Source organism: Haliotis asinina, chromosome 12 (genome assembly GCF_037392515.1).
Source record: "Haliotis asinina isolate JCU_RB_2024 chromosome 12, JCU_Hal_asi_v2, whole genome shotgun sequence".
Lineage (NCBI taxonomy): Eukaryota > Metazoa > Mollusca > Gastropoda > Lepetellida > Haliotidae > Haliotis > Haliotis asinina.
Window position 1 is genome coordinate 15,867,503 of NC_090291.1, and position 27,707 is coordinate 15,895,209.

At 39.6% G+C, this 27,707-nt stretch overlaps 1 protein-coding gene across 2 annotated transcripts; it reads left to right on the forward strand.

The window, feature by feature from the left end:
• Positions 1-4,515: 4,515 nt before the first annotated feature.
• LOC137257925 (GEL complex subunit OPTI-like) lies at positions 4,516-13,532 on the forward strand. Of its 2 annotated transcripts, XR_010954606.1 has the most exons (5): positions 4,516-4,730; positions 5,562-5,665; positions 6,185-6,314; positions 9,080-9,400; positions 9,499-13,532. XR_010954606.1 is itself a non-coding variant. In XM_067795434.1 (4 exons), the coding sequence occupies exons 1-4, from the start codon at positions 4,620-4,622 to the stop codon at positions 9,122-9,124; spliced, it is 390 nt and encodes a 129-aa protein (XP_067651535.1). In that variant the 5' UTR covers positions 4,516-4,619; the 3' UTR covers positions 9,125-9,445. The 2 variants fall into 2 exon arrangements, 1 of the variants encoding a protein (XP_067651535.1); XM_067795434.1 differs by lacking the exon at positions 9,499-13,532 and having other exon boundaries at positions 9,080-9,445.
• The last annotated feature ends 14,175 nt before the right edge of the window (positions 13,533-27,707 follow it).

Here is a 27,707-nt window from a genome sequence, read left to right on the forward strand (position 1 = left end):
CTAAAGTCTCTTCAATAAAGTTATTTACACTTTCACATACTAACCACATAAATTGTACATATGAATTCGAAAAAACGGGGGTTCTTTTCTATTTCCGTTAGTACTTTAAGACCGGGAGGCACACACAAAAAACATATACAAGTCTTTCTCTAAAAATCTTATCAGTACATGTAATAATGTGCTGTCTTGTATACTTGCTAATTTGATCATAAACTAACATGTCCAGTCAAATATGATTTTCATAAAAATACTATTTTTTTATCAAAGAAATATATCTGAGGGCACATGTCACGAGAAATCTATTGCACGTTGAAACATGACTTTCTCGGACGAGTCCACTTCTGTATAGGGAACATAGTTAATATGTGTAGACGTATACTTCACGTTTCCTCTGAGTTCTCTGACACGTTTTGTCGCTATTTGCTGATATTTACTTCACTTAGATAATGCGGAGGGAAAGTACCTTTCCCACGGTCTTACTTTCCCCTTAGTTTTCTCTCTGGTCTCATGATCCCAATGCTCAAAACAGCTGTGATATTGCCGATGTGCCTTTAAGTTTTAACTCACTCACAATATTATGTTGCAAGTCATGATTTGAAATTAGGACCACGTTTTTATCTAATAGTTTCCTTGCACTTATAATACAATTACTGAAAAGGAAAATGGTTAAGTGAGTGAGTTTAGTTTTATGCTGCACTCAGCAATATTCCAGCTATATGGCGGCGGTCTGTAAATAATCGAGTCAGGACCAGACAATCCAGTGATCAACAGCTTGAGCGTCGATCTGCACAAATGGAAACTGATGCAATGTGTTAGCCAAGTCAGCGAGCCTCACCACCCCATCCCGTTAGTCGCCTCTTACGACAAGCATCGTCGCCTTTATATGGCAAACATGGGTTGCTATAGGCCTTTTCTACCCCGGACCTTCAAGAGTGACGTATTTTAAGAGCCATCATAACATCTTCTTCAGTACTTTACAGTTTTCTTCATAAAGGGACCCAAGTAAAGTCAGTCAAACAAGTCAAGTGAAACGTAATCGAGTCAAACCCAGTCGCTAACATCATCACAAAAACAATCCATGAAAACACTTTTTTTACAAAAAAACACACTTAGAGACAAATGTTGTGTTTGCGTGTTTATTTAAGATCGCAATCAAGAATATTGCAGTTACAAGGTGTGTATATCCGAATCTGGACTAGACAATCCAGTGATCAACAGCATGGGCATCGATAGACGCAATCGCGATACGATGGTATGTTTGAACCAAGTAAGCCAGCCTGACAGTCCGATCCCATTAGTCGTCTCTTACGACAAGCATGGGTTATTGAAAACCAGTCCTAACCTGGCTAACTATTCTCAAAACGTTCGTAGCCCTACGAACTTCTTAAGCCCATTCTTAACTCATTAGCTACGATCAAAGTTAAAAATTCTTTGGGCTACGAGTGTTTCGAGAATAAGGGCCCTGGATCTCTGCACATCTATCCACTTGCCATCAAATGTATAGACTAAGTATAAATAGAGCCACTTACTTCAGTCAGCTGTTCTACACTAGATTTTGCAAAGTATTCCATACTGTTTATAGCTACTGTTTACACATGAACTGATGCATTGTGAAACAAATTCGAAACGGTGAAAAGTTTACTGTCATGAGTTCAGTAAATGATGAAACGCAGCGAAACATTGCTATCTCGTAACAAATCTTTACATGAAAACGCAGCTGTTAATATATACGATATCTGCACATGCTTTTCAGCACTTTGATGCATGATCTTTGAGCAAATCACCTGCACAAGGTTTACAGTTGGTTTTCCCAAGGTTTTGGAGAAAACAGCCTCTGTGTAACCATATATAGGTGTATATAGGTAATACATATACACACTTGAAAACCCGACTGAAAATACATTTCCGAGCACGGAGAAAGAATAACCTAACCCAAGTTTAACGCATATGGGGGTTACCAGTTCATAAAAACAAACCCACTGTCGATCCAGTCCAAAAGCTTAATAAAGAGCTAAAATATGAATGAATGAATGAATGAATGAATGAATGAATGAATGAACTGAGCGAACAAGCCTGCCATTCCACCTTCATAACATTAACAGCAACTTTCCTACCGTGTTATATGTATGTTACGACAGTATGACGACAGAAATGCCAATTCAGTTATTGATTTCCGATTACTGCCATACTGCCATTACTACGGGCTTATGGATGCTGGGCTTGGGTGACAGATACCTTCAAGGCGATGCTGCTGAGGCAGGCCAGGGATGTAGAGTGAACAGGTTTAATCTGTGCTACAATCCTGGCGATGTCCCAGCAATAAACTTCATACATACCGTCTATTTAAGCATAATCTCAGTACTGAGCCATGTGTAAGGAATACCATGGATCGACATTAACGTGGTGATATGAGTAAATAGCGGCGTGGGACCCTCCTAGTACGGGTAGACTTAGGAAGGTTTGCTCGTCCCAAGGTTGCTGTAGAAGAGAGAATTTGTCACTGCTGTAATCCTAACATTGTAGAAGACGAGGTTCATTTTCTCGTCGTTTGCCCGTTATTTTCAGACTTAAGGTAACTTTGGGTGAAGATAATTACATCAGATCCCTCTTTCATCTAGCTCAGACCAGTTAAACAGCTCATCTATCTTATGACCTAAAGTGAATTATACAATCCGCCTGCTTCCCGTATATAGCTCGAACGTGTCGGCGTGGAAAAATATTTAAACTAATCGCGTTCTCTCGCCTCCACAGACAACCCTGCTTCACTCCTTATTAATTGAATTTTACTGATACAATGTGTATTTTCATGACAATAATTAGCGTCTCGTAGGCCATGATGACTGTATGCTCACTTTCACTATGAACAATATATTTTGTGCTCTTATTAACGATTTTATCGTTGGGCGTGTGACACTGAAATAAAATCAAACATTTTTCTTCTTCCGTCATGCGGGATTCTCTTCACAGTTGGTCCGTGGTGCCCAGCCAGAAGATACGAACTGAGAACAAATATTATGATCGATGCTTGTGAGACGGGATGGAGTCAGTTTAGTTTTACGCCGCTTTTAACAATAACCCATCATTATCGTAGCGGGGAACACCAAAACAGGGCTCCACTCACTGTACCTACTAGTATGCAGAGAATCTAATCCGGGTCCGGAGTGACGAACGAACGCTTTAACCACCGTGCTACCCCCACAGTCCCGACGGCGATTGAATGAGGAATTAGACTGTTTAGTTATTATTATCTGTATATATATGTATGTATGTTCGGTTGTGGGGGTTGGAGAGTTAGGGGGTTAGGGGGGAGTTGGAGAGTTAGGGGGTCTACATTCCTATAATTAGATCTGCCAATGCGAAATAGATGACATGAAACAATGGAACATTGAAATGGTGCCTAATTGGGGCTTTAAGGAATGGATGAAATGGTCAGACTATATTTTATGGCTGCTTCGTTGATTATTCGTCACAGTTCTGAAATACGGGCGATAGACTGACGTTTAGTCCAGGAATATGTATAATTTTTTTCATATAAATGAATTATTCATTTTAAATTGAAAAGAGGCCCCTCTGAGGTGGGAGATACAGAACCTGGGAAAAGCTAGACTTGTTTCATGTTGTCTTCAGCATGGCAGAAATGGTTGGGATAGGGAATATTAACCGCATGATGTGGTTCAGGGCCAGTGAGATACACTGGCACTACAATTCTGCAGATGAAATCGTTTACTCAAATGACAGGAATATTGTCTTTTGATTTGTTGTCTGCGCTGGAAACTAATTGTTGAAATTCATCAGACGTAGTTACGTCCCTTGGCAGTTCCAGGATTAGTTGATCGAGGGTGAAAAATATATTCACTAAAGTAGTACAGACGAATACAGTTAAATGTCGTTCTATTCATACAGTAAAAAAACAAGACGAATTACAATAAAAGGTTATGGTCACTTACATACAAAACAAATCAAGGAAAATACTTTCAAGAACCTTTCCATGACATACATTAATGTTTTTGTCACATCACGTTTTTCGGTGGCAATTCCGATGACCCATGGCGCAGATCGATGCTTATATGTTGAGCAGTGGATTGTGTAGGCCATGTTCGATTATTTACAGATCGCCGCCATACAGCTGGAATAATGCTGAGTGCGGTGTAAAACTAAACTCACTCACTCTCTCACTCACTCACTATACCCATCTTTCATCAAAGGCGCGGAAGACCAGCCCGTGTCCCCCTCAAATTTCATTCAAGTCAAATCATATCATCTGAATATGTCTTCCTCATCCCATAAAGGTCTTTAATTGAACATGAACATACTGAAATACTGAATTTGTTCGATCACTTTGACCCTCACTACCTAAATTGACCAAATCAATTTGCTAGCTATACATACTGACATATAAATTAAGAGTCAAGAGTTGTGACACCGAAGCCGTGGAAAACTCACAACGCCTCCACTTGTGCTAGCTTCGAAGAGCGCGACAAAAGGGAAGTAACTCTAATTTACATGTAACTCTTCAATAGAGGAGAAAAGTTAGCGTTTCATGTGGTCGTGTCTTTTTCCGTAAAACCGTTGAGGTTACTATTCTTACTAGTCTTTCATCTCTCCACTAAGGCCCAAATATGGCCACTACGCCAGTAAAACGTAATGTTAATAAACCGGTAGCAAACGGAACAGATACCGTATCGATTGTATCGAAAGCTTTCACACAGGACGCCGAATGGACGGACAAGGTTTGTGAGACTTGAAATTCGTGCAGTTTGGCTTGGTCATGTCGCAATTGTAAAGAAGCTAAATTTACAACTTAATATAAAGGAAAACTGCCTGTTTGTTTTTTCTTTTTCTAATAATACCAGATAAGCAATCTGTTAAAAGTAAGTTATTTGTGGCTTGGGTTTGTTGAACATTACCCTTTTTTATCGAACTCGAAGATCTTCGCAATTTCGAACGCTGAAACACTAGTGAAATGGTATGCATTTAGTCAGGGCCTCTTGAGTGACGTTATTTTCCCCATTTAAGGTGGATTTTAGGCTAGAGTGCAGTTTACCGGGCGCGCTACCTGGGGAGTGCTGAGCGCTTGCTAATGAGCGCGCTGCTGTATCCTAAGCCCTTGGGCACACCCCTTCTAGATCCATAGCCCTTGGGCACCCCCTTTCTAGATCCTTAGTGTTAGTGAATAAAGATTAGAGTTGGCTTACCTTTGGTGCGAGTATATCCATCCAAAAAAAAATCGGAAAAATTGTGCCCGGTAAAGTGCACTATTCCCAAAATATTGATAATCCCTATGATATCCATGGTATCACAGATTCGTAATTAAATAATTAAGTTAGCCAGGAGCCACCATGCAGCCCTATACAAGGACTGCATTGGATCATTCGCGTCTTTCAGCTTTTAATAAGCCCGTCTTTCTTTAGCCAGGGATTATCATTATCATTTTTGTAGTAGAACCAAACAGTAGTAGAATTAGATATCTCTGTGAAACTCTCAACAGCTACTAGCAAATGCAGGTATCTCCTATGTTATCTCTTCATACATACAGTAACGTGATGGTTCCTTTCTTTCAGGATGAGTTTCTAGACGTGGTGTACTGGTTGCGACAGATCCTTGGTGTTGTGATTGGACTGATCTGGGGACTTATTCCTCTAAAAGGAATTCTTGGTCTTGGACTGTAAGTCTTTGTTGGAATTGTACTTTGGCTCAACATTTTACATGCAGACTGTAGTGTTAGTTGAGTTGGACTGTAGTATGAAGGGTATGCAAGAGTGTTGTTGACTCATGAAGATCTTTGTTATGATTGATCTTCAACAGCCTGTGCTTGTCATAAGAGGCGACTAATTGGATCGGATTGCCAGGCTCACATGTTATTGTATCACAATTGTGTCGATCACAGTGCTCATGCTGTTGATCACTGGATTGTCTGGTCCAGATTCAGTTATTTACAGACCACTGCCATATACAGAATATTGCTGAGTGTAGTGTAAAAGCAACACAAACAAACATGGGTGAATGATAACGGAATATTTAATATTTTCAAGTGTGCTAATGTGAACACAACAGATGTGGAGGTATTACTTAGAAAGTTTTTCATCTCCGAATCCTTTTAAGTTAAATTGATAATACCCACCTGTATTTCTTAATCCCTGCATTTGTTTAATAAGTCATGCTTATCATACACCCCTGTTGACAGTTTTTTCATCATCAACGTGGCCATTGTCTACATGTACTACAACAGCTTCCAGAGGGTGGATGAAGAGGAGTATGGAGGAGCATCAGAGATTTTAAAAGAAGGATTAATGACTTCATTTTCTTCATTTTTGGTAAATACTGGTTTTTCATGGTGTTGATCTTTTTTTTTTTCATTTAATTCAACATTTGAGAGCATTACAGCTAAACAACTGTGTCATGTTGGATAAGAGCCTGGAATAAACAAAACAAATCACTGCATTTGATATTGTAGTCACCATGTATCACCTTGTTAGGTTGCAGGTATGACTATAATTGTTACCCAGAAAGGTGACTTAGTTTTAAGGGTATGAAAATAAAACTGGTCAATTTGGAATCAGTGTACTTCGTCTGAGTGAAGTTTCCATGTTAACATTTTTTTTATTATTTTTTGTGAATTTGCAAATAATTGACTCATACAAGCTGCTACAATCTTATGGAAGCATATCACTATTATAGTGCATTTTCCTTGAGCTTGCTTTATACCTGATGTCATGGCAGTTGATTCATCATGATTAATGAACTGTTTCTGAAAGTAATCTTAGCCCTGCAACTGTTGTAAGTCTGTGTTGAAGAAAGGGATGTACCTGTATAGTTATCTTAGCGGTAAGATCATGATCACTGCTTTTTAAGGCTTGTGCTGCTGTTCAATACAACCTTACGTATGGGAGTTATAGTCACCTTAGCACTAAGACAGTTGTTTGTTCGTATTAAGGTATGGCAGATGCGATCACGTTAGCCCTAGGACAGTCATATGTCTATGTTAAAGTATGCTAGTTACGGTGACCTTAGTGCTAAGGCAGTCATATGTCTATGTTAAAGTATGTGAGTTACGGTGACCTTAGTGCTAGGACAGTCATATGTCTATGTTAAGGTATGGGAGTTACAGTCACCTTAGTGCAAAGGCAGTCATATGTCCACATTAAGGTGTGTGAGTTACAGTTACTTTAGCGCTAGGACAGTCATATCTCTGTGATTATGGTATGGGAGTTACAGTCACCTTAATGCTGGGACAGTCATATGTCTATGTTAAGGTATGGGAGTTACAGTCACCTTAGCATTAGGACAGTCATATGTCTATGTTATGGTATGGGAGTTACAGTCACTTTAGCATTGGGACAGTCATATGTCTATGTTAAGGTATGGGAGTTACAGTCACCTTAGTGCTAGGACAGTCATATGTCTATGTTAAGGTATGGGAGTTACAGTCACCTTAGCGCTAGGACAGTCATATGTCTATGTTAAGGTATGGGAGTTACAGTCACCTTAGCGCTAGGACAGTCATATGTCTATGTTATGGTATGGGAGTTACAGTCACCTTAGTGCTAGGACAGTCATATGTCTATGTTAAGGTATGGGAGTTACAGTCACCTTAGTGCTAGGACAGTCATATGTCTATGTTAAGGTATGGGAGTTACAGTCACCTTAGCGCTAGGACAGTCATATGTCTATGTTAAGGTATGGGAGTTACAGTCACCTTAGCGCTAGGACAGTCATATGTCTATGTTATGGTATGGGAGTTACAGTCACCTTAGTGCTAGGACAGTCATATGTCTATGTTAATTTATGGGAGTTACAATCACCTTAGTGCTAAGGCAGTCATATGTCCATATTAAGGTATGAGGGTTACAGTTACCTTAGTGCTAGGACAGTCATATGTGTATGTTAAGGTATGGGAGTTACAGTCACCTTAGCGCTAAGACAGTCATATGTCTATGTTAAGGTATGGGAGTTACAGTCACCTTAGCGCTAGGACAGTCATATGTCTATGTTAAGGTATGGGAGTTACAGTCACCTTAGCGCTAGGACAGTCATATGTCTATGTTATGGTATGGGAGTTACAGTCACCTTAGTGCTAGGACAGTCATATGTCTATGTTAAGGTATGGGAGTTACAGTCACCTTAGTGCTAGGACAGTCATATGTCTATGTTAAGGTATGGGAGTTACAGTCACCTTAGCGCTAGGACAGTCATATGTCTATGTTAAGGTATGGGAGTTACAGTCACCTTAGCGCTAGGACAGTCATATGTCTATGTTATGGTATGGGAGTTACAGTCACCTTAGTGCTAGGACAGTCATATGTCTATGTTAATTTATGGGAGTTACAATCACCTTAGTGCTAAGGCAGTCATATGTCCATATTAAGGTATGAGGGTTACAGTTACCTTAGTGCTAGGACAGTCATATGTGTATGTTAAGGTATGGGAGTTACAGTCACCTTAGCACTAAGACAGTCATGTGTCTATGTTAAGGTATGGGAGTTACAATCACCTTAGCGCTAAGACAGTCATATGTCTATGTTAAGGTATGAGAGTTACAATCACCTTAGCGCTAAGACAGTCATATGTCTATGTTAAGGTATGGGAGTTACAATCACCTTAGCGCTAAGACAGTCATATGTGTGTGTTAAGGTATGGGAGTTATGATCACCTTAGCGCTAAGACAGTCATATGTGTGTGTTAAGGTATGGGAGTTATGATCACCTTAGCGCTAAGACAGTCATATGTGTGTGTTAAGGTATGGGAGTTATGATCACCTTAGCGCTAAGACAGTCATATGTGTGTGTTAAGGTATGGGAGTTATGATCACCTTAGCGCTAAGACAGTCATATGTCTATGTTAAGGTATGGGAGTTACAATCACCTTAGCGCTAAGACAGTCATATGTGTGTGTTAAGGTATGGGAGTTATGATCAGCATAACGCCAAGATCACTATATATGAGTCTATGATACCCTGAACCATTAACTCAGGTTACATGAACCAAGTGCAACTTAGTTTCCCCATTTCCAGTTGTTCAAGCAATAACTAAAGTGAAGTGTCCCCATTTCAGACATCCATTATTTCTGTGCTGTGTTGCAGGTGTCGTGGATCATCCTGTATTCATCTCTCCACACGGACTCCTAGCACCAAGCGACAGTGGCGTCATAACATCCTACAACACAGCCAGGCCATGCTCACCAGCATCAGCCACACTGATGCTTCTCATTTCATCAACGTGTAAATTTACAAATTACAGTGGAATATAAACAGAATCTGTACATTTGAAATACTGTCAGGTAGTTACTGGTTATACAAGCATACTGACATAGTCAGCGGTTATACAGGCATGCTGAGGTAGTCAGGTAATGGTTATATCGGCATCCTCACTTAGTCTGTTAACTGTTATATAGACATCCTGAGGTAGTCAGTTAAGGTTTTTATGGCATACCGAGGTAGTCAGTTAACTATTACACAGGCATACCGAGGTAGTCAGTTAACTATTACACAGGCATACCGAGGTAGTCAGTTAAGGTTTTTATGGCATACCGAGGTAGTCAGTTAACTATTACACAGGCATACCGAGGTAGTCAGTTAAGATTCATATGGCATACTGAGGTAGTCAGTTAACAGTTATACCAGCATACTGAGGTAGTCAGTAAACAGATATACCGGCATACTGACTAAGTTTACGGTCATGCTTATAACATAAGTTGCAAGTCCAGTATGTTCTTAAAATGCTGAGGGTTAATGGTAAATTTTCAGAAATTTGAAATAGTTTGTAATTTCTTGCACAGGGTTATATAGTTGACTTGGGAGTGGATTCCATGCCCTTTCTCTTCTATTTATGTTTTTCACTTTTGTAGGGTGGGGATGTTGGCCGTGAATATTTATTTGCTGAGTTGTGCAATATTAGGTGTAACCATCACTTAAGTCTTGTGTCAGCATCCCCCTTCATAATAAGATGGTGGTAGGGTAGTCTCATGGTTGAAGTGTACCCTCGTTAAGCCAAAGACCAGGTTCCTTTTCCCACATGGGTACAACATGTGAAGCCCATTTTTGGTGTCCCGCCCTGTGATATTGCTTGAATATTGCTAAAAGCAGTGTAAAACCATACTCACCCTCTCATATTCAGAACCTTTAAGCGGCATTAAAAAGAATTAAATGTTTCTCAGGCACGTTTTTGCTTCCTAAGTGATAAGGGTAGGAGGACTTTGTTTAAAAATTTGGTAGTGAAAAAGAGGGAGGGAGGAACAGTTATTTTTTTCTTTCAGAAATACAGCTTGGAGAGTATAGCATGTGTTAATGAGTTGTAGATTCAGTCCCACTCGTTCTTACAGACACTCATTCTTACAGACACTCGTTCTTACAGACACTCGTTCTTACAGACACTCATTCTTACAGACACTCATTCTTACAGACACTCGTTCTTACAGACACTCGTTCTTACAGACTCTCGTTCTTACAGACACTCATTCTTACAGACACTCATTCTTACAGACACTCGTTCTTACAGACACTCGTTCTTACAGACACTCGTTCTTACAGACACTCGTTCTTACAGTGGACTAATGGATGACCAGGATGAGGCCAAATTTAATTTAAAGTCCAAATTATTTTTTTTGAATGGCAATAAAAAAATTTATGCACTCAAATAAAAATGACAAGAAACATTTAACTTTTTTTTATTTATCCTGGGTAATTTAAAGACAGTCAGTTAAGACACAGAGTCTCATCAGGTCTGGACAGAGTTGTGAGAGTTGACAGATACGAGAGACCGTGATGGACTGTATAACCAGAGTGTGGTAAGTCCAAAAGATACTCTGGTTCATCACAATATTAAACCCTGAAGCTAATTATTTTTTACTAAAGTTAATTTCATTTTGGGGAATAACTCAGAATATTGTATCAATGTACAGTGGGTGGTTAAGTTATTAGTGCTTGGTCTCCTGTTCCAGTAAACGATCCTAACTCTATGGTTAAGACAGATTTAAAGTAAGTTAGTTACAATGCCTAAGACAAATTTGACCCTGACCAATGTCAACTTTACTATAATGCTATCAGTGTCACAGTGTATTTGTATTAGTATACAAAATAATCTGAGGCAAAATATAACTTCATGAAATCACAGATAGTTACAGTTTCAAGCTGCATTGGTTTCTGAAGTAAAGTGAAGTTCCATTTGTCTTTGATAGCAGCATGGAATAAATTTGTTAATTTAATCCTAATTTAGTCTGTGACAGTAATTAGGATAGCAGTAATTACAGGATAGCTGTAATTACAGGATAGCAGTAATTACAGGATAGCAGTTTGTCGTCTCGTGAGTTTTGGATCTGAGTTTTGGAGCAAAGAACTTAGAATTCTAAATGGTTAAATAATGTAAAGAAACGGACATGTGATGTACTTGAGAACCCTGCAGTTTATTACAATAATACTGAAAGATGAATACGGAGAAAATGAAGTTAGCTGTGAAAATATTGTACAGGGATTATCAAGTTCAAGAGGTTCATGTTTGGCTCCAGGTCTCACTCCATGGGCAGCTGAGTTGGAATTGAAAAGATCCCTTCAGGTATTATGGCATTAGCTAGTGTTCTTGCTGTGCAGTGACACTTTCTTCATTGTTACACAAATTATTTTCATATGCAGGGTTCAAGAAAATGAAAGAATTCCATAATTTTGTCCCAAAGTACATTTTTCCCCATTTTGTTTTCTATAGACACGTAGTTAGTGACCATGGAGAAATACGTATCCAGAATAAAGAGACTGTGCAGATGTGTCATGACATTCAGCTTGATAATGATTTTAGAATTGCTGAAAACTGCTTCCTATCAGACTTTCCTCCCTTTTTTTGGTTAATGTAAGAAAGATACTGTTCAGACCAGTGGCACACCTCTTTTCCTCACTTTTGTTTCTATGTAAATGGTATAGGTTATTGCAACACTTTGCCCAGAGTTGTGTCCCTTAGCTAGCTGGGATCTGCTGACATCAATCCTATAATCTGGTATTCGGTTTAATTCAAGCGGTACGTATCCATACCTGGTGTACTGCGTCTTCTGCGACATTAAGTCGTGATGCAGTGAAATAATGGCAAGAGCAATAACAGGTGTGTCAACCTTCAATTCTCTCTCTCTCTCTCTCTCTCTCTCTCTCAAATGCATTAAGTTGTCTACTTGATATTCAGTTTTTTCTTGAAATTTTTTTTTATGAATATTATCAAGACAAAACGTATTCATTTAGCATACAAATGAAATAGCATCATTAATGTCCTGTCAAGGCTGAACTGAAATCAGTCTCTTGTTTTTGTTACTAAATACTTCTGGTATATAAATACATTTTATGCATTTATTAAAAAAGAACTCACCACATCTTTACTCCATGCTTTATTTACCAAGCTGAATCTGCAAAATAAAACCTGACTGGTCTTGGAATAGTTGTGATGACACAATACGCTTCTGTCTGTCGATGTTGTGCTCTATAACTTGCTGTCTATATCTTGACTACACACATCTGTGTTTCTACATTTCAACAGTATACTGAACCGAAGGCAAAATATTGTGGTCATGGCGGTATACTGTGTCACCCCCAATGTTTAATGTGTGCCATCAGTTACAGTGTCCTCATGGAGGTATGACAGCAATATTTGACCTTAGTGACCGGTCAGCACTGAAGGGCGGCAGGGTAGCCAAGTGGTTAAAGTGTTCACTTCCAGACATGGGTATAATATGTGAACCCATTTCTTGGCCCTCTCCACTGATATTGTTAGAATATTGCTGAAAGCTGTATAAAACCATACTCTTTTGTCATAATGTATGCAGCATAGTGCAACTTTTTACATCAACCCAAAGCAAACGTATAATGACTTTTTCTGCAGTCTTAGAATTTCATTTTAGAGGTAGTCATCAAGTGATCTTACAAGTTGCTGCTTAGTTCATGATGGGTCAAGATAATTCGATGTTCAGGAACAAAATTTACTGCTCAAATGAATTATAAGGCCACCTGATTTTTTCTTAAAGCTATTGTAAATGTGTCTTGTCATGACTAATTAAATTATCCATGACAGATGAACTAGCAATACGAAAGAATGGGGTTTTCTTTGATTTGTTGTGACTAGTATAGAACACTGTAAGTGGTGTTGCTTGCAATCAGTTAACTGTGGTTCAGCAAAACAGAAAAGCGATAGTCGTTTTGGTTGCATGCAATCCCACTGTGCCATTAGGTCACATGTCACTTATATCCTCCAGCCTTATGGTATTGCTTGATGGCTACCTCTAAATCAGTTAACTGTGGTTCAGCAATACGAAAGCGATACATTCGTTTTGGTATCATTCTTAACTGTGACACAGTCTATATTTCAGAATGTAAAATGTAGTCCATGTCTTGAATGGTAAGTGATATTCTAGATGACAGTTATGGTTAATTTCTACTTGTCTGACCTTTTGGAATTATATTAAGCAACCTTATGTATCATGTCCAAAAGATATTGTTCCAGCTGTGTATCATCACGTAAATATATCCATGTGTATATGTATTTTAATAAACCAAGATTATCATGTTATAGCAGTAGTCTTGTGATTGAAGGGAGACAACTCATCCATGATTATGACTACACCTTAGATGAAATTCTTGTGCATTCTAAGCATAAGAATGTAAATAAATTAGAATTAATTTGTAAGAACCTTTGACCATGGTTCTTATTAATTGTAGATGTCTCATACCTTAACACAGCAAAATATATCCTTTTATAAAATAAGTTCAGTTAATGTTTTACACAGCAGAGGCCTCATGGTTAGGTGAATAAGGTCTGTCTGGACATTGAATAGGCAGTGGTTTGATTCCCTTAATGTTTTACCATATTATGTTTAAGATTATAAAGGGTATGAAAGACATTAAAGGACTGTTCAGCTTGTGTCAGTATATTTTGAGGGAAATAGTCGTGTTGAACAGGAGGATTGTACATGTATCTCAGTCTGCATGCACTGAAATTGGTTAAAATTGCATTAAGAAAATGCAGTTGGGTAGCCTTGAGGTAAAGTGCATATCCCCTTACATCTGGTTCGATCTCAGACCTGAGAATGATGTACAGGGTTCATGTATGGGTCTTTCTACATTCGACCTGTGAAGGTCCAGGGTAGAATAGGCCTTCAGCAACCCATGCTTGCCATGAAAGGTGACTATGCTTGTTGTAAGAGGCGACTAACGGATCAGGTGGTCAGGCTCACTGACTTGGTTGACACAGGTCATCGGTTCCCAATATGTGGAGATCGATGCTCATGTTGTTGATCCCTGGATTGTGTGGTCCAGACTCGATTATTTACAGACTGCTGCCATATAGATGGAATGTTGCTGAATGCAGCGTAAAACTAAACCCACTCACTCACTCTCTCTACATTGATAAGGCCATTCATAAGGGGGGTCCTTACACTGATAAGGTCAAACTATTGCTTTAATGGTCTGGTCAGATCTCACTTTTCAGTAAACCTTGTTCAACCGCGCTCACTCACATTATAAAAACAACAAAACACATCACCGAATTGAGAAAGCTGACAATAGCAAAATGTAGAACTTGCGTTTTAACAATGCTGAAAACTACACGTACCCAGTCCACACCTCCAATCAGTCTATCATATTAGACAGTGTAACGCCAGTATTGCCCGTGTTGTGTATCGGTGTATCACCCAAAATATGGATGACGTCACACGCCTCGGTCTCAACAAATCAGGACGATTGGGTACCCTAGTGGTCAAAGTCCCAGCTCGTCTCGAGGAAGGGTCGATTTCCCATATGGGCATATTGTGGACACTCAAGGGAAGACCTCTACACTTTGATGTGTTGGACAGTTAATTCGGGTACTGACGAGAAAGGTCTCAAGTCTCACTAACTCTTGGGCTTCAGGGTAATCCGACAGGCGCCACCTGGGCTCACGTTAAGGACCCATAAAGATCTGGGTTAGAATTGGTCTTTAAGAACCCGTGATTGTTGTGATGGGATAGGGTGGTCAGGCTCACTGGCCTGGTTGCGATACGTCATCGTGTCCCGAATACGTGATGCTCATGATGTTGATCACTGGTATATGTGGTCCGGACTTACTGTCCCAACTCTGCTGGAATATTGTTGAGTTGGGCGTTAAATAAGCAAACAAACAAATATGCACATATAACGTGGAGCGGCCTGTGATTTTTTATCTGCCTACGGAATCTGTTTTCGCCTCCATTACAGCTAAATGTCACCCAATTCAAATGTAATCCAATCTATATCTTTCACTTCTACTATTCTCAGAGACTTACATGTACTTTTGCAGTACCTTGTGTCAACTTTGTTCCAGATAATACCGAATAGTTAATTAATATATCGATGTGTTCTTCTCAGTGTTAAAGCACTCCGGAATCTCTATATGTCTTTAATTATTCTTCCTCATCAGTGATTTTAGTTTAAACCGCGTTGAGCAATATTCCAGCAAACCAGAGTTTGGCTCTTCTAACAATTTGAAAATGCATTGTAAACTAATTTGATGTCATTAAGACTCTGGGTTTATAACGACTATTCACCAACTTATTTGCACTGATAATCGTTTCGTACCTAGTCTGCCTTTTCACCTATTTCATCACACATTTGTTGATATCAGTGATTCATTCGTTCTCCATAACTGTTACCTTGTTTGGAATTTCAGGAGAATTACTGGATGACGTGGTCGTGACCTGGTTCACTCCAACGACGTCACAGTTGCGCATAATGTCGATCACTGATTTATCTGGTCCATATTCTCTTATTCAAAGTACATAACTTCGACAAAAAATCACAGAGTTGGTCTGATGTTTTGATTAGGATCAGCGTTTCACTGGGTATTATATGTTTATTAGTTTTCGAGTTACATTGTAATCCATCGGTGCTCTTTTGAGTCACGTTAATGAACTGTAAAAGCGGCGAAAAACTAAACTCACTCACTGTAGACGGATGTTTAGAGCTTACAGAACCCGTCCTAGTTTAGATTCTAGTGTCTGAAATGAACATATTTCACGAAAACAACTGTTCATAAAAAATGAACATAAAATATAGGTATAATGGAAAGGAGCTCAGAGGCTCGTTTACAGGAACTGAACCGAACTGTAGAAATCTAGACTTGTGACATACTCTAGTCTTGCTTTTTTGGATATATGTATTTCTGTGTTTGTCTATGGCAGGGAGTGAGTGAGTGAGTTTAGTTTTACGCTGCACTCAGCAATATGACAGCTATATGGCGGCGGTCTGTAAATAATCGAGTCTGGACCAGACAATCCAGTGATCAACTACATGAGCATCGATCTGCGCAACTGGGAACCGATGACATATGCCAACCATGTCAGCAAGCCTGACCACCCGATCCTGTTAGTCGCCTCTTACGACAAGCATAGTCGCCTTTTATGGCAAGCATGGGTTGCTGAAGGCCTATTCTACCCCGGGTAGACCTTCACGGGTACATGCATGGGTTGCTGAAGGCCTATTCTACCCCGGGTAGACCTTCACGTGTACATGCATGGGTTGTTGAAGGCCTATTCTACCTCGGGTAGACCTTCACGTGTACATGCATGGGTTGCTGAAGGCCTATTCTACCCCGGGTAAACCTTCACGGGTAGATGCATGGGTTGCTGAAGGCCTATTCTATCCCGGACCTTCACGGGTAGATGTATGGGTTGCTGAAGGCCTATTCTACCCCGGGTAGACCTTCACGGGTACATGCATGGGTTGCTGAAGGCCTTTTCTACCTCGGGTAGACCTTCACCGGTACATGCATGGGTTGCTGAAGGCCTATTCTACCCCGGGTAGACCTTCACGGGTACATGCATGGGTTGCTGAAGGCCTATTCTACCCCGGGTAGACCTTCACGGGTACATGCATGGGTTGCTGAAGGCCTTTTCTACCCCGGGTAGACCTTCACGGGTACTGTCTGACAGACTACGACCATCATCAACAGTATGAAAAACGCGTGTCACTGATTCTGATAATGTTCTACTCCTGTGTAATTAATATAGCAGAATACAAAATATTTCTTAAGACAATATTGGCATCTTGATGTCCACTACATTCCTCAAGCCAGTTGACATGGCTATAGTTACATCTGAGGCTGTAGCCGAGGGACGGACGCCATCAATTTAAGGGGATACTGATGTCAGGTGGTGATGTAATTACACAATGTGGTCAGTCCACTCGGTACCTGATAAATAATTACACTTTATATATAACATGACATATAACATATTCAGACACTTGACATACTAGTATAACACATCCAGACAATAGGGTCACGATTACGCATCTAATACATTCCCCAAAGGTCGGACTCTCTATATCATGTATGCTGATATATGGGTCTCTCTTTTTTTGAACAATTGATGCAGTTTGAAATATGAGCTCATCTTACGTCATTTTCAGGTAACGGAAACAGTAGATTGGATGTTGAGTAGACACTTGCAATAGTGTATGCTTAATTAGCTTTCGTACATGTGGTCGTTAGGCTGGCGTTACGAAAGTGACATTCCAACATCGGTAGCTATTTAGAATAAAATGAATGAGTGAGTTTAGTTTTACGCCGCACTCAGCAATATTCCAGCAATATGACGGCGGTCTGTAAATGAATCGAGTCTGGACCAGACAATCCAGTGATCAACAGAAAGAGCATTGATCTGGGAGATTGGGAACCGATGACATGTGTCAGCCAAGTCAGCAAGCCTGACCACCCGATTCCGTTAGTCGCCTCTTACGACAAGCATAGTCGTCTTTTATGGCAAGCATGGGTTGCTGAAGGCTTATTCTATCCCGGACCTTCAAGGGTCACGTTTTTAAAGAGCCATCATAACATCTTCTTCAATACTTTACAGTTTTCTTCAAAAAGGGACCCAAGTAAAGTCAGTCAAACAAGTTCATCAAGTGAAACGTAATCGAGTCAAACCCAGTCGCTACCATCATCACAAAAACAATCGATGAAAACACTTTTTTTACAAAAACACTTAGAGACAAATGTAACATATTCAGTTATGAATTACCTCTTACTGATTTTGTTGTTAATGCATTTGAATATTTCTTTAACAATGCATTTATGAAAAAAATTGTAAAAATATTCAAAATATTTGTTGACACTAAATACCAGCTAGTGTGTGTGTGAGTGTGAGAGAGTGTGCGTGCGTGCGTGTGTGTGCGTGTTCTTGCATGCATGTATGTATATGCGTACATGCATGTACTTGCATTCATGTATGTATGCATGTTCGTGTTACATCTGTTGCTTGTCTACAATTTCCATGCAGTGTAAATATATTCACGGCAATCATTATTGCCATATCAGAATGTAGTGAATGTGGTGAGTTTTCCGCAAGATAATGTCTAGTCAGTAAAATAATATTATACAACACCTGACTGTAGGTGAAAACTTCCGCGATAGTTGTCTATTCTACGTGATTTACGCGTATGTGATCGGCATGCGTCTCCATAACAACCGGTCTCTGCATTAGGTGAATTGTTTGTTCAATATGTGCAATCACCGTTTCGTATAAAGCTGGAATACGAATTAAACTTTATTGCCGTTAGTGTTATTGCTGTTGCTACGCATTATAAAGGGGATATCACGTTCAACATGGTATACAAATAAAGCCGGCTGAGTCTGATCACCGCCAGATTGTAATGAGCAGCGGTGTCGATTTCCTTGAAATGTACATCGGTTGAAACTGACAACGTGGCAGGTGACATGGACGCGACACGTTGGTGTAACACGTGGCGTAGTAATACATCACTATATACTACTGATGGTGACATTGAGCGTTTTAGAATATTACATGTAATCACAACGTCCAATTGAAGAGAAAATCCAATCAACGAAATATCACATCATAGTTTAACTAAATCACAGTATCATACCGTGTTCTATATTTCGTGCCTAAATTCATGGAATAGTCAGTGATGGACGTTGTATATTTCATTCAGTTATCATTTGGCTTCATGTTATAGTTCATAGTGATGTTGTACTAAATAATCTTAATGCTACCACAGATTTAAGTCTATGTTCAAGCATTGGAGTTATTTTAGCTCTGGGATCTCTCAGTACAGCAGTAGAGGCGTGGGGTGGACAAGTGCATAAAGCGTTCGCTCGTCACGCCGAAGACCCAGGTTCGATTCCCCAAAGTCGTACTGTGACTGAAGTCCATTTCTGGTGTCCGTCTCCGTGGTTTTGATTTAACATCGCTAAAAGGGGCGTAAATCGAAACCAAATAACTGACTGACTGACTGACTGACTGAATGAATGAATGGCTCACTCACTCACTCACTCAACTGTACCGAGACACCAAGGACGTTCGCACAACGTATTTGAGAGACCGTCGTACAGCTGACTATGTTTGGGGTTTAGTGGTGCAGTGATTAAACTGGGACGAGTGCAAGAATCAGTCACCGCCCCTTATTTACTAATGTATCGTCCTGAAAAAAGGAGCACCGACCTAACATCATACGCAGGAGGGCTGCCCTAAAATATACTGAACAGCAAAAGAAACGTAAGGTTCGAAAAAGATGAATCTCAGAAAAGTATAAGCGTTCATGTTTATGTCTTGCAGTTAAAAACTTGATAAAAAGCCAGACTTGTGTGTTTCTGTTGCGGTCAATATATATTTGCACCCAACTCTCTCCACTCAATCGCGATTATCCAAGATATGGTGTATAATAATATTAGTGGTAGTCTGGATAATTAAGAATTAATGCAAGTTACCACAACCAACGTTTAAGAAGATCGTTGAAATTTGAGGGCTTGAATTTATATTGTTCATTTTCGGAAACAGTAATATGTTTAAATATGAAGGAAAACAATAATTCTCGGTACTGCCTTAACTCACGACACATTTAACACAAAAAGGTATTCTTATCTACATTTGCCACAGGCGCTGGTATGAATTACAATTGTAAGCTACTCTCCTGAAATCATGTCCGGAATTTACACGTACAAATAAGTGCTGCAGGGTATAAGACAGGTCCGCGTTCTGGTAAGACTGGAGTAACGAAGAAAACGAAAGAAAGCGTGTTCTGCATGAAAACAGATCACTTGAGGCTAAATAAGAAAGTGAAGTGTTCATCTGGCATGGGCGCGTCATTTTTTATCAACTTTTTATTGTGACTTGGCCGCCACGCGATCCAGTTATCCACTATAAGAACGAGAGTCTGTAAGAACTCATTAACACGTGTTCCCAAGATGTAATCCTAAGAGAAAAGATATATAAATGTGTTCCTCTCTCATCACTTTTTATCTGTCAGAAAATTAGACGGTGTTACCGTCTTCGTCACGTTTGTTTCTCACGAAACAATTAATGTTTTTTTGCAGCCTAATACTATCGACTTATCGCAACACCTGGCTATCTCATCTTTGTCGGTTTCATTATCGTCCACCCAACGTAGTCTATTCTCGACGACATTCATCGTTTCATTTCACTTGGTTTCACGACACTGACCGCACATCTACCAAGCCTTATCTAATTATAGTAATTCTAGCAAGTCTAAATAAGCCGACAGTACTAAGGGCCCCAGCCTGTTATTTACATTCTTATTTTAAATCATCATTTAAACTATTAATCATTAACCTATTAGAGTTCTGCAAGTCTACGTCGGGACCAACAAACATGGCTTAGGTGGATCTAAGGCTCGGTACCATTAAGTGTCACGCCGAAGACCCAGGTCCTATTTCCCACATGTGTACAATTTGTGAAGCCTTTTTTCTCGCCACCTCGCCGTGATATATCTGGAATATTGCTAAAACGAATGATTTAAGACATACAGTTCGTTCTACCACCATGTATAGTGTAATAAAGCACACTCTCGCCCTGGACTATTATAGTTAAAGTACGAGGACGCCCCAATAACGATCGGATCTGCGTTGAACATGATGACCTGAGTTGAAGAGTTCAAAGGTTTGGGGATCTATTTCTTGCAGGAAAGTCATCATTTGAAGGTACAATCGAACTGATTTGGTGTACAAGTTATGACCAGCTGCTGCAAAGAATGGCAACATGTCAGAAATAGACTTTAGGTGCGTCTTCCAGTTTCCTAATCTTTCGGCTTTAATGAAATTCCTAAAGATATCCACATGCTCATGTACTGGATCCAAAGTTTTGCTGTCCTCATTTTTCTTAGTGCATCTCTTTCTTGGTTTAACCGATGGTGAATGCTTTCTAATGTGTCTGAGGAAGATACCTCACCAACAGTTAAGGATTCGCTCATCAGCTCATCATACGGCACTGCGGCCATTTTGAGATCCTCATCATCAGTATCAGGAAGGGGAATGGAAAAATCAGCTTCATCACAAGGCTTTCAAAAGCTAGGAAGGCTCACGTTAAACGTTCTTGATACCAACAGTCCATTGAGAGCTGTGTCTACAAGACAGTGAGCTCTGGCAACTGCTTTCCCTGAGAGAATTTGACTAACTGTGTTACTGGAATATACCACTTCCAGAAGTTCAAACAGACCCGATTCAGGCATGATGTTTCCAATGCATCCCAAAAAACTCATCTGTGCGTGAAGTCCTCCAAGCCTCAGGATGATGCTCTTTAAATCATTTGATGAAGGTTCATTGGAAATTATCATTGAAGCTTTCCACCAGAGAGGTTGATCAAAAGTGACGATTGGTGTGACATTGTTTTTCATGGCTTGTGTCGTGATGAACACTAGTGTAGTGTATATACAGGACAGGTCACTTGGGTTCATGTCAATCATTGGTAGATACACAACTGATGCTTGTCCAGGATGATGTCCATGGTGGATTGCCTGCATCGTGCCAGGCCAATTTGGCCGAGTAGGACGGAGCAGCCAAACACTCTTCCAAACAATGTCAGTCATTGAAGTTGGATCATTCCCAAGTATTTATGTCATTGGAAGGTACCTGAGTCTCTGAAATCCAGTAGACGGAGATTGGTAGAAGTACATGTTAATTCTCCCTATTGCTACAATATCATCTGCTGTGACATCTCTTCTTGGCAAAGGCCTGGGTTTTCTGTTTGCTGGTGTAACTGTGGCGATGATGCCCATCCAAAGTCCTTACATAGTGATCCACATTGTCAGCCATGTATTGCAGTGAAGACTCAGATGTAAGATGTGGAATATCCGACCCCTTCTCAAAGGCAGCACTGCATTTATACTTCTTGACTTCAGTGTAAGAGCAGCAGAAACCCAAGTCATGCAGTTCGTCAATAAGGAATCTTGAGGCAAATCTGTGATGGAGATCTATTCCAAGTCCAAGCTGAAGTGGTGTCCTACGGAGTTTTAGTCTGGCAGACTGCACAATAGCTTGACCAATGGATGCAATTTTGAGGTCTGAATTCTTCTCATAGAAACGTAGTTATAGAAATACTTTGAGGGACTCTGGAAGATGCTTCAAATGTTCATCCACATTGGCGAGTTCATCAGATGATGGGTAGAATTGTTGAGGGACAGCCATTGATTTGATATCACTAGCGATTAGGTTTGATGCTATTTCAATAAGTCTCAGCTTTTCTTTTTCAGGATCCTGGATCTTTGGCATGCTATAATACTCATGCAATATACTGGATGCTGTTTTTCTAAAGGTAACAATGTTGGGTTTGCCATTAACATCTGATATCAAAATTGTATCACCAATGCCTGTAATTGCTGTTTCGTGAATGTAAAGCCATACGCATCACAATCACTTCCGGTAAGTCTGCCTTCCATGACAGATATGAGATCTTGGATGGTAATCTGCTCTTCGTCATTGTCTTCAAGATATTTTATGACATAATTGAAAGCATCTGCTTTTTTGTTCATCATTTGTTTTTCTAGTAACGTGTCTTAACGTAGGGGGCTCAAAAGAACAGCGCGTCAGTTAGCCCTGTGCGAGGATTCTTAATTTAGGTCACAGACACCGTCGTTTGTTTTCTGCCATAGATTGATCGAAATTAGGCTAAGAAATTATTACATTAAGAAATACAGTTCGTTCTACCACCAAGTTTGCTTTATTACACTATACATGGTGGTAGAACAAACTGCATTTCTTAATTCTAAGATGCTTCGGTGAAAGATCAAAAGCACCGACAATACTTTATCAGACGATAATGTGCACTTTTTGCATTATGTCACAATGTAACCGACGTCACGATGGATGTCAGTTGCCGTCGCCTCGTACAGCCTCCCACAGTAAACTGCTTCGTCGCAACAAAAGCAGTTGCCATGAAAATGTTTCAGGAAGATGTATGTTTCAGAGATTGTGGGAAATATTCAACCAGCCCATTGAATCCATAACAGCAGAACAGATCACTGAAGCTGGAGAGAAGACCATGGTTTGTCTCCTGAATGGAGAATCAGGTGAAAGTCTGGACTCACTCAGACACAGACGTTTTTGTGAGAAGGTAGCCTCAAGCCAGATGCATGTTCATCTCCAGAATCTTCCTCCAACCCCATCAGCACTCTGAGTCTGAGCAAGTATCACAGCCTCCGGGTTTACCTTCAGATTCAAGAGTGGAAAGGAAATCCTCATCCAATGAATTTGACAGACTTGGGGTGTAAGAGAGATGGCAAGAGGATCCTACCCTTGCAAACAGATCCCTATTAAACCATATATTTTTTAAAAGCCTGTAATAAGGGCTTTCATTTGATATATAACATAAAACGATGATATAAAACGTTTGCATTGCCATCAAATATTTCAAAAGTGAAGATGACCCATATGACCTTGAGGGTCGAATTTGTTCAACCACTAAGATTTTCCTAGACTTTTTTATATGGTATAGAGGATAGGTTCAGGGTCTTAAAACAGTTGAAATCATTTCTTTGGCAATTTCTGGTGGGTTGGGTCAGAATCTTACCAGGAAGACTGGACGAACACACTGACGATCCATACTGAAACTCGACAGAGAGATGGTAATCGATCACCACAACGATCATAATGTAAATGATAACTGATTCGCAAACTTCACCCAAATACACCTGGTCAAATTCACCTTCATGCAGGTGGATATTGATACCCCAAATCTCACCAAATAGAGATCTCGATACTCACATCTTACCCAAATATAAATGGATATTGATACCCAAATTTTACCTAAATATAGATGGACACTGATACCCAAATCTTACCCAAATACAGATGGACACTGATACCCAAATCTTACCCAAATACAGACGGACATTGATACCCAAATCTTACCCAAATATAGATGGACACTGATACCCAAATCTTACCCAAATACAGACGGACATTGATACCAAAATCTTACCCAAATATAGATGGACATTGCTACCCAAATACAGATGGATATTGATACCCAAATCTTACCCAAATATAGATGGATATTGATACCCAAATAAAAATGGACATTGATACCCAAATACATATGGACATTGATACCCAAATACAGATGGATATTGATACCCAAATCTTACCCAAATATAGATGGATATTGATACCCAAATAAAAATGGACATTGATACCCAAATACAGATGGACATTGATACCCAAATACAGATGGACATTGATACCCAAATCTTACCCAAATATAAATGGACACTGATACCCAAACACAGATGGACATTGATACCCAAACACAGATGGACATTGATACCCAAACACAGATGGACATTGATACCCAAATCTTACCCAAATATAGATGGACACTGATACCCAAATCTTACCCAAATACAGACGGACATTGATACCAAAATCTTACCCAAATATAGATGGACATTGATACCCAAATACAGATGGATATTGATACCCAAATCTTACCCGAATATAGATGGATATTGATACCCAAATAAAAATGGACATTGATACCCAAATACAGATGGACATTGATACCCAAATACAGATGGATATTGATACCCAAATCTTACCCAAATATAGATGGATATTGATACCCAAATAAAAATGGACATTGATACCCAAATACAGATGGACATTGATACCCAAATACAGATGGACATTGATACCCAAATCTTACCCAAATATAAATGGACATTGATACCCAAACACAGATGGACATTGATACCCAAACACAGATGGACATTGATACCCAAATCTTACCCAAATATAGATGGATATTGATACCCAAATAAAAATGGACATTGATACCCAAATATAGATGGACATTGATACCCAAATCCTACCCAAATATAGATGGATATTGATACCCAAATCCTACCCAAATACAGATGGCTACGGATACCCAAATCCTACCCAAATATAGATGGATATTGATACCCAAATCCTACTCATATATAGATTGCTATTGATACCCAAATCCTACCCAAATATAGATGGACACTGATACCCAACTACAGATGGACATTGATACCCAAATATAGATGGACACTGATACCCAACTACAGATGGACATTGATACCCAAATCTTGTCCAAATATAGATGGATATTGATACCCGAATAAAAATGGACATTGATACCCAAATACAGATGGACATTGATACCCAAATACAGATGGATATTGATACCCAAATCCTACCCAAATACAGATGGATATTGATACCCAAATACAGATGGACATTGATACCCAAATACAGATGGACATTGATACCCAAATCTTACCCAAATATAAATGGACATTGATACCCAAACACAGATGGACATTGATACCCAAATACAGATGGACATTGATACCCAAACACAGATGGACATTGATACCGAAATCTTACCCAAATATAGATGAATATTGATACCCAAATAAAAATGGACATTGATACCCAAATACAGACGGACATTGATACCCAAATACAGATGGACATTGACACCCAAACACAGATGGACATTGATACCCAAACACAGATGGACATTGATACCCAATTCTTACCCAAATGTAGATGGACATTGATACCCCAATCCTACCCAAATATAGATGGACATTGATACCCAAATACAGATGGACATTGATACCCAAACACAGATGGACATTGATACCCAAATCTTACCCAAATATAGATGAATATTGATACCCAAATATAAATGGACATTGATACCCAAATACAGATGGACATTGATACCCAAATCCTACCCAAATATGGATGGCTACGGATACCCAAATCCTACCCAAATATAGATGGATATTGATACCCAAATCCTACTCATATATAGATGGCTATTGATACCCAAATCCTACCCAAATATAGATGGACACTGATACCCAACTACAGATGGACATTGATACCCAAATATAGATGGATATTGATACCCAAATCCTACCCAAATATAGATGGCTACGGATACCCAAATCCTACCCAAATATAGATGGATATTGATACCCAAATCCTACCCAAATATAGATGGACACTGATACCCAAATACAGATGGACATTGATACCCAAATCTTACCCAAATATAGATGGATATTGATACCCAAATTCTACCCAAATATAGATGGATATTGATACCCAAATCCTACCCAAATATAGATGGATATTGATACCCAAATCCTACCCAAATATAGATGGCTACGGATACCCAAATCCTACCCAAATATAGATGGATATTGATACCCAAATCCTACCCAAATATAGATGGCTACGGATACCCAAATCCTACCCAAATATGGATGGATATTGATACCCAAATCTTACCCAAATACAGATGGATATTGATACCCAAATCCTACCCAGATATAGATGGCTATTGATGCCCAAACCTCACCCCAATTCACACTGATATTGGTATCCACGTGTTAAGATGGTTTTAAGTGCCAAATCTTAACATTAACTTACGACTATCCAAGCTCTAAGAGAACTTCGAAACTTTTGACCCAAAAGTTGACATGCGTTCCATCACGCCCTCCTCCCTTCTTTTTAAATCAGTTGTTCAAAGGTATTTGCCGATCTTGCACATTTCTCCACGTCCGTGTTCAATCAAATATTTATCAATCGTCCATATATATGATATATCTCCATTTACAGAATAATGATACACAAAGCCTGATATCAATGAATGCAGAAATCAGTCGGCATATGTGCGTGCTTGAAGTGATAGGCTTCTCATAAACTGTAGGTAGACTTGCTGTATAGCCCTTGTAGTATGAATACAACGTATCGATTATCGATCACCAGTACAGCAGATGCAGCTGATAGTCTTTTCACCTTCACTGATTCCCGTATGTGTGATCACAATAGCATATATGATTGAAGCTCATTCACGAAACGAAATCTGTTCAAACCGTATTTCTTCTAATAAGGCTGCGTGTTCTGCTGTTAGATTTATGCCTCACTGAAACATATTTCCGCAATAAGACTGCTGTTTATAGACGTACCAGACAGCCCAGTAATTGACATCACGAGCGTGATCCTGCGAAGAGGGTTGGCAGAGGGGTAGTCGGGGGTTGAACGTTCGCTCGTCTGTCCAATAATGGCCATCTTGAGCATTGATCTACTCGAAGCAATTACTATAATAATTATAATAATGGAAATTTATATAGTGCTAAACCTAACCAATAAGCGAGTGCTCAAAGCGCTTCAAAATAACAATGTTTGAGCAGCGTTGATAGTGCGGTGAAAAGAGATATGATTAGGATGTCAGGTACATGATGTACCCTGACCTCATGAATTGGGGAGGGATGACCGGTACATTGATTACCCTGAAATCATAAGGTGGGGGTGTGTGACAAGTACATTGAGTCCCCTGACCTCATAGGATGAGGAGGTGTGACAGGTACATGGAGGACCCTGACCTCATGGGTTGGGGAGGGGCGACAGGGACAGGAAGTACCACGACCTCCGAGAAAA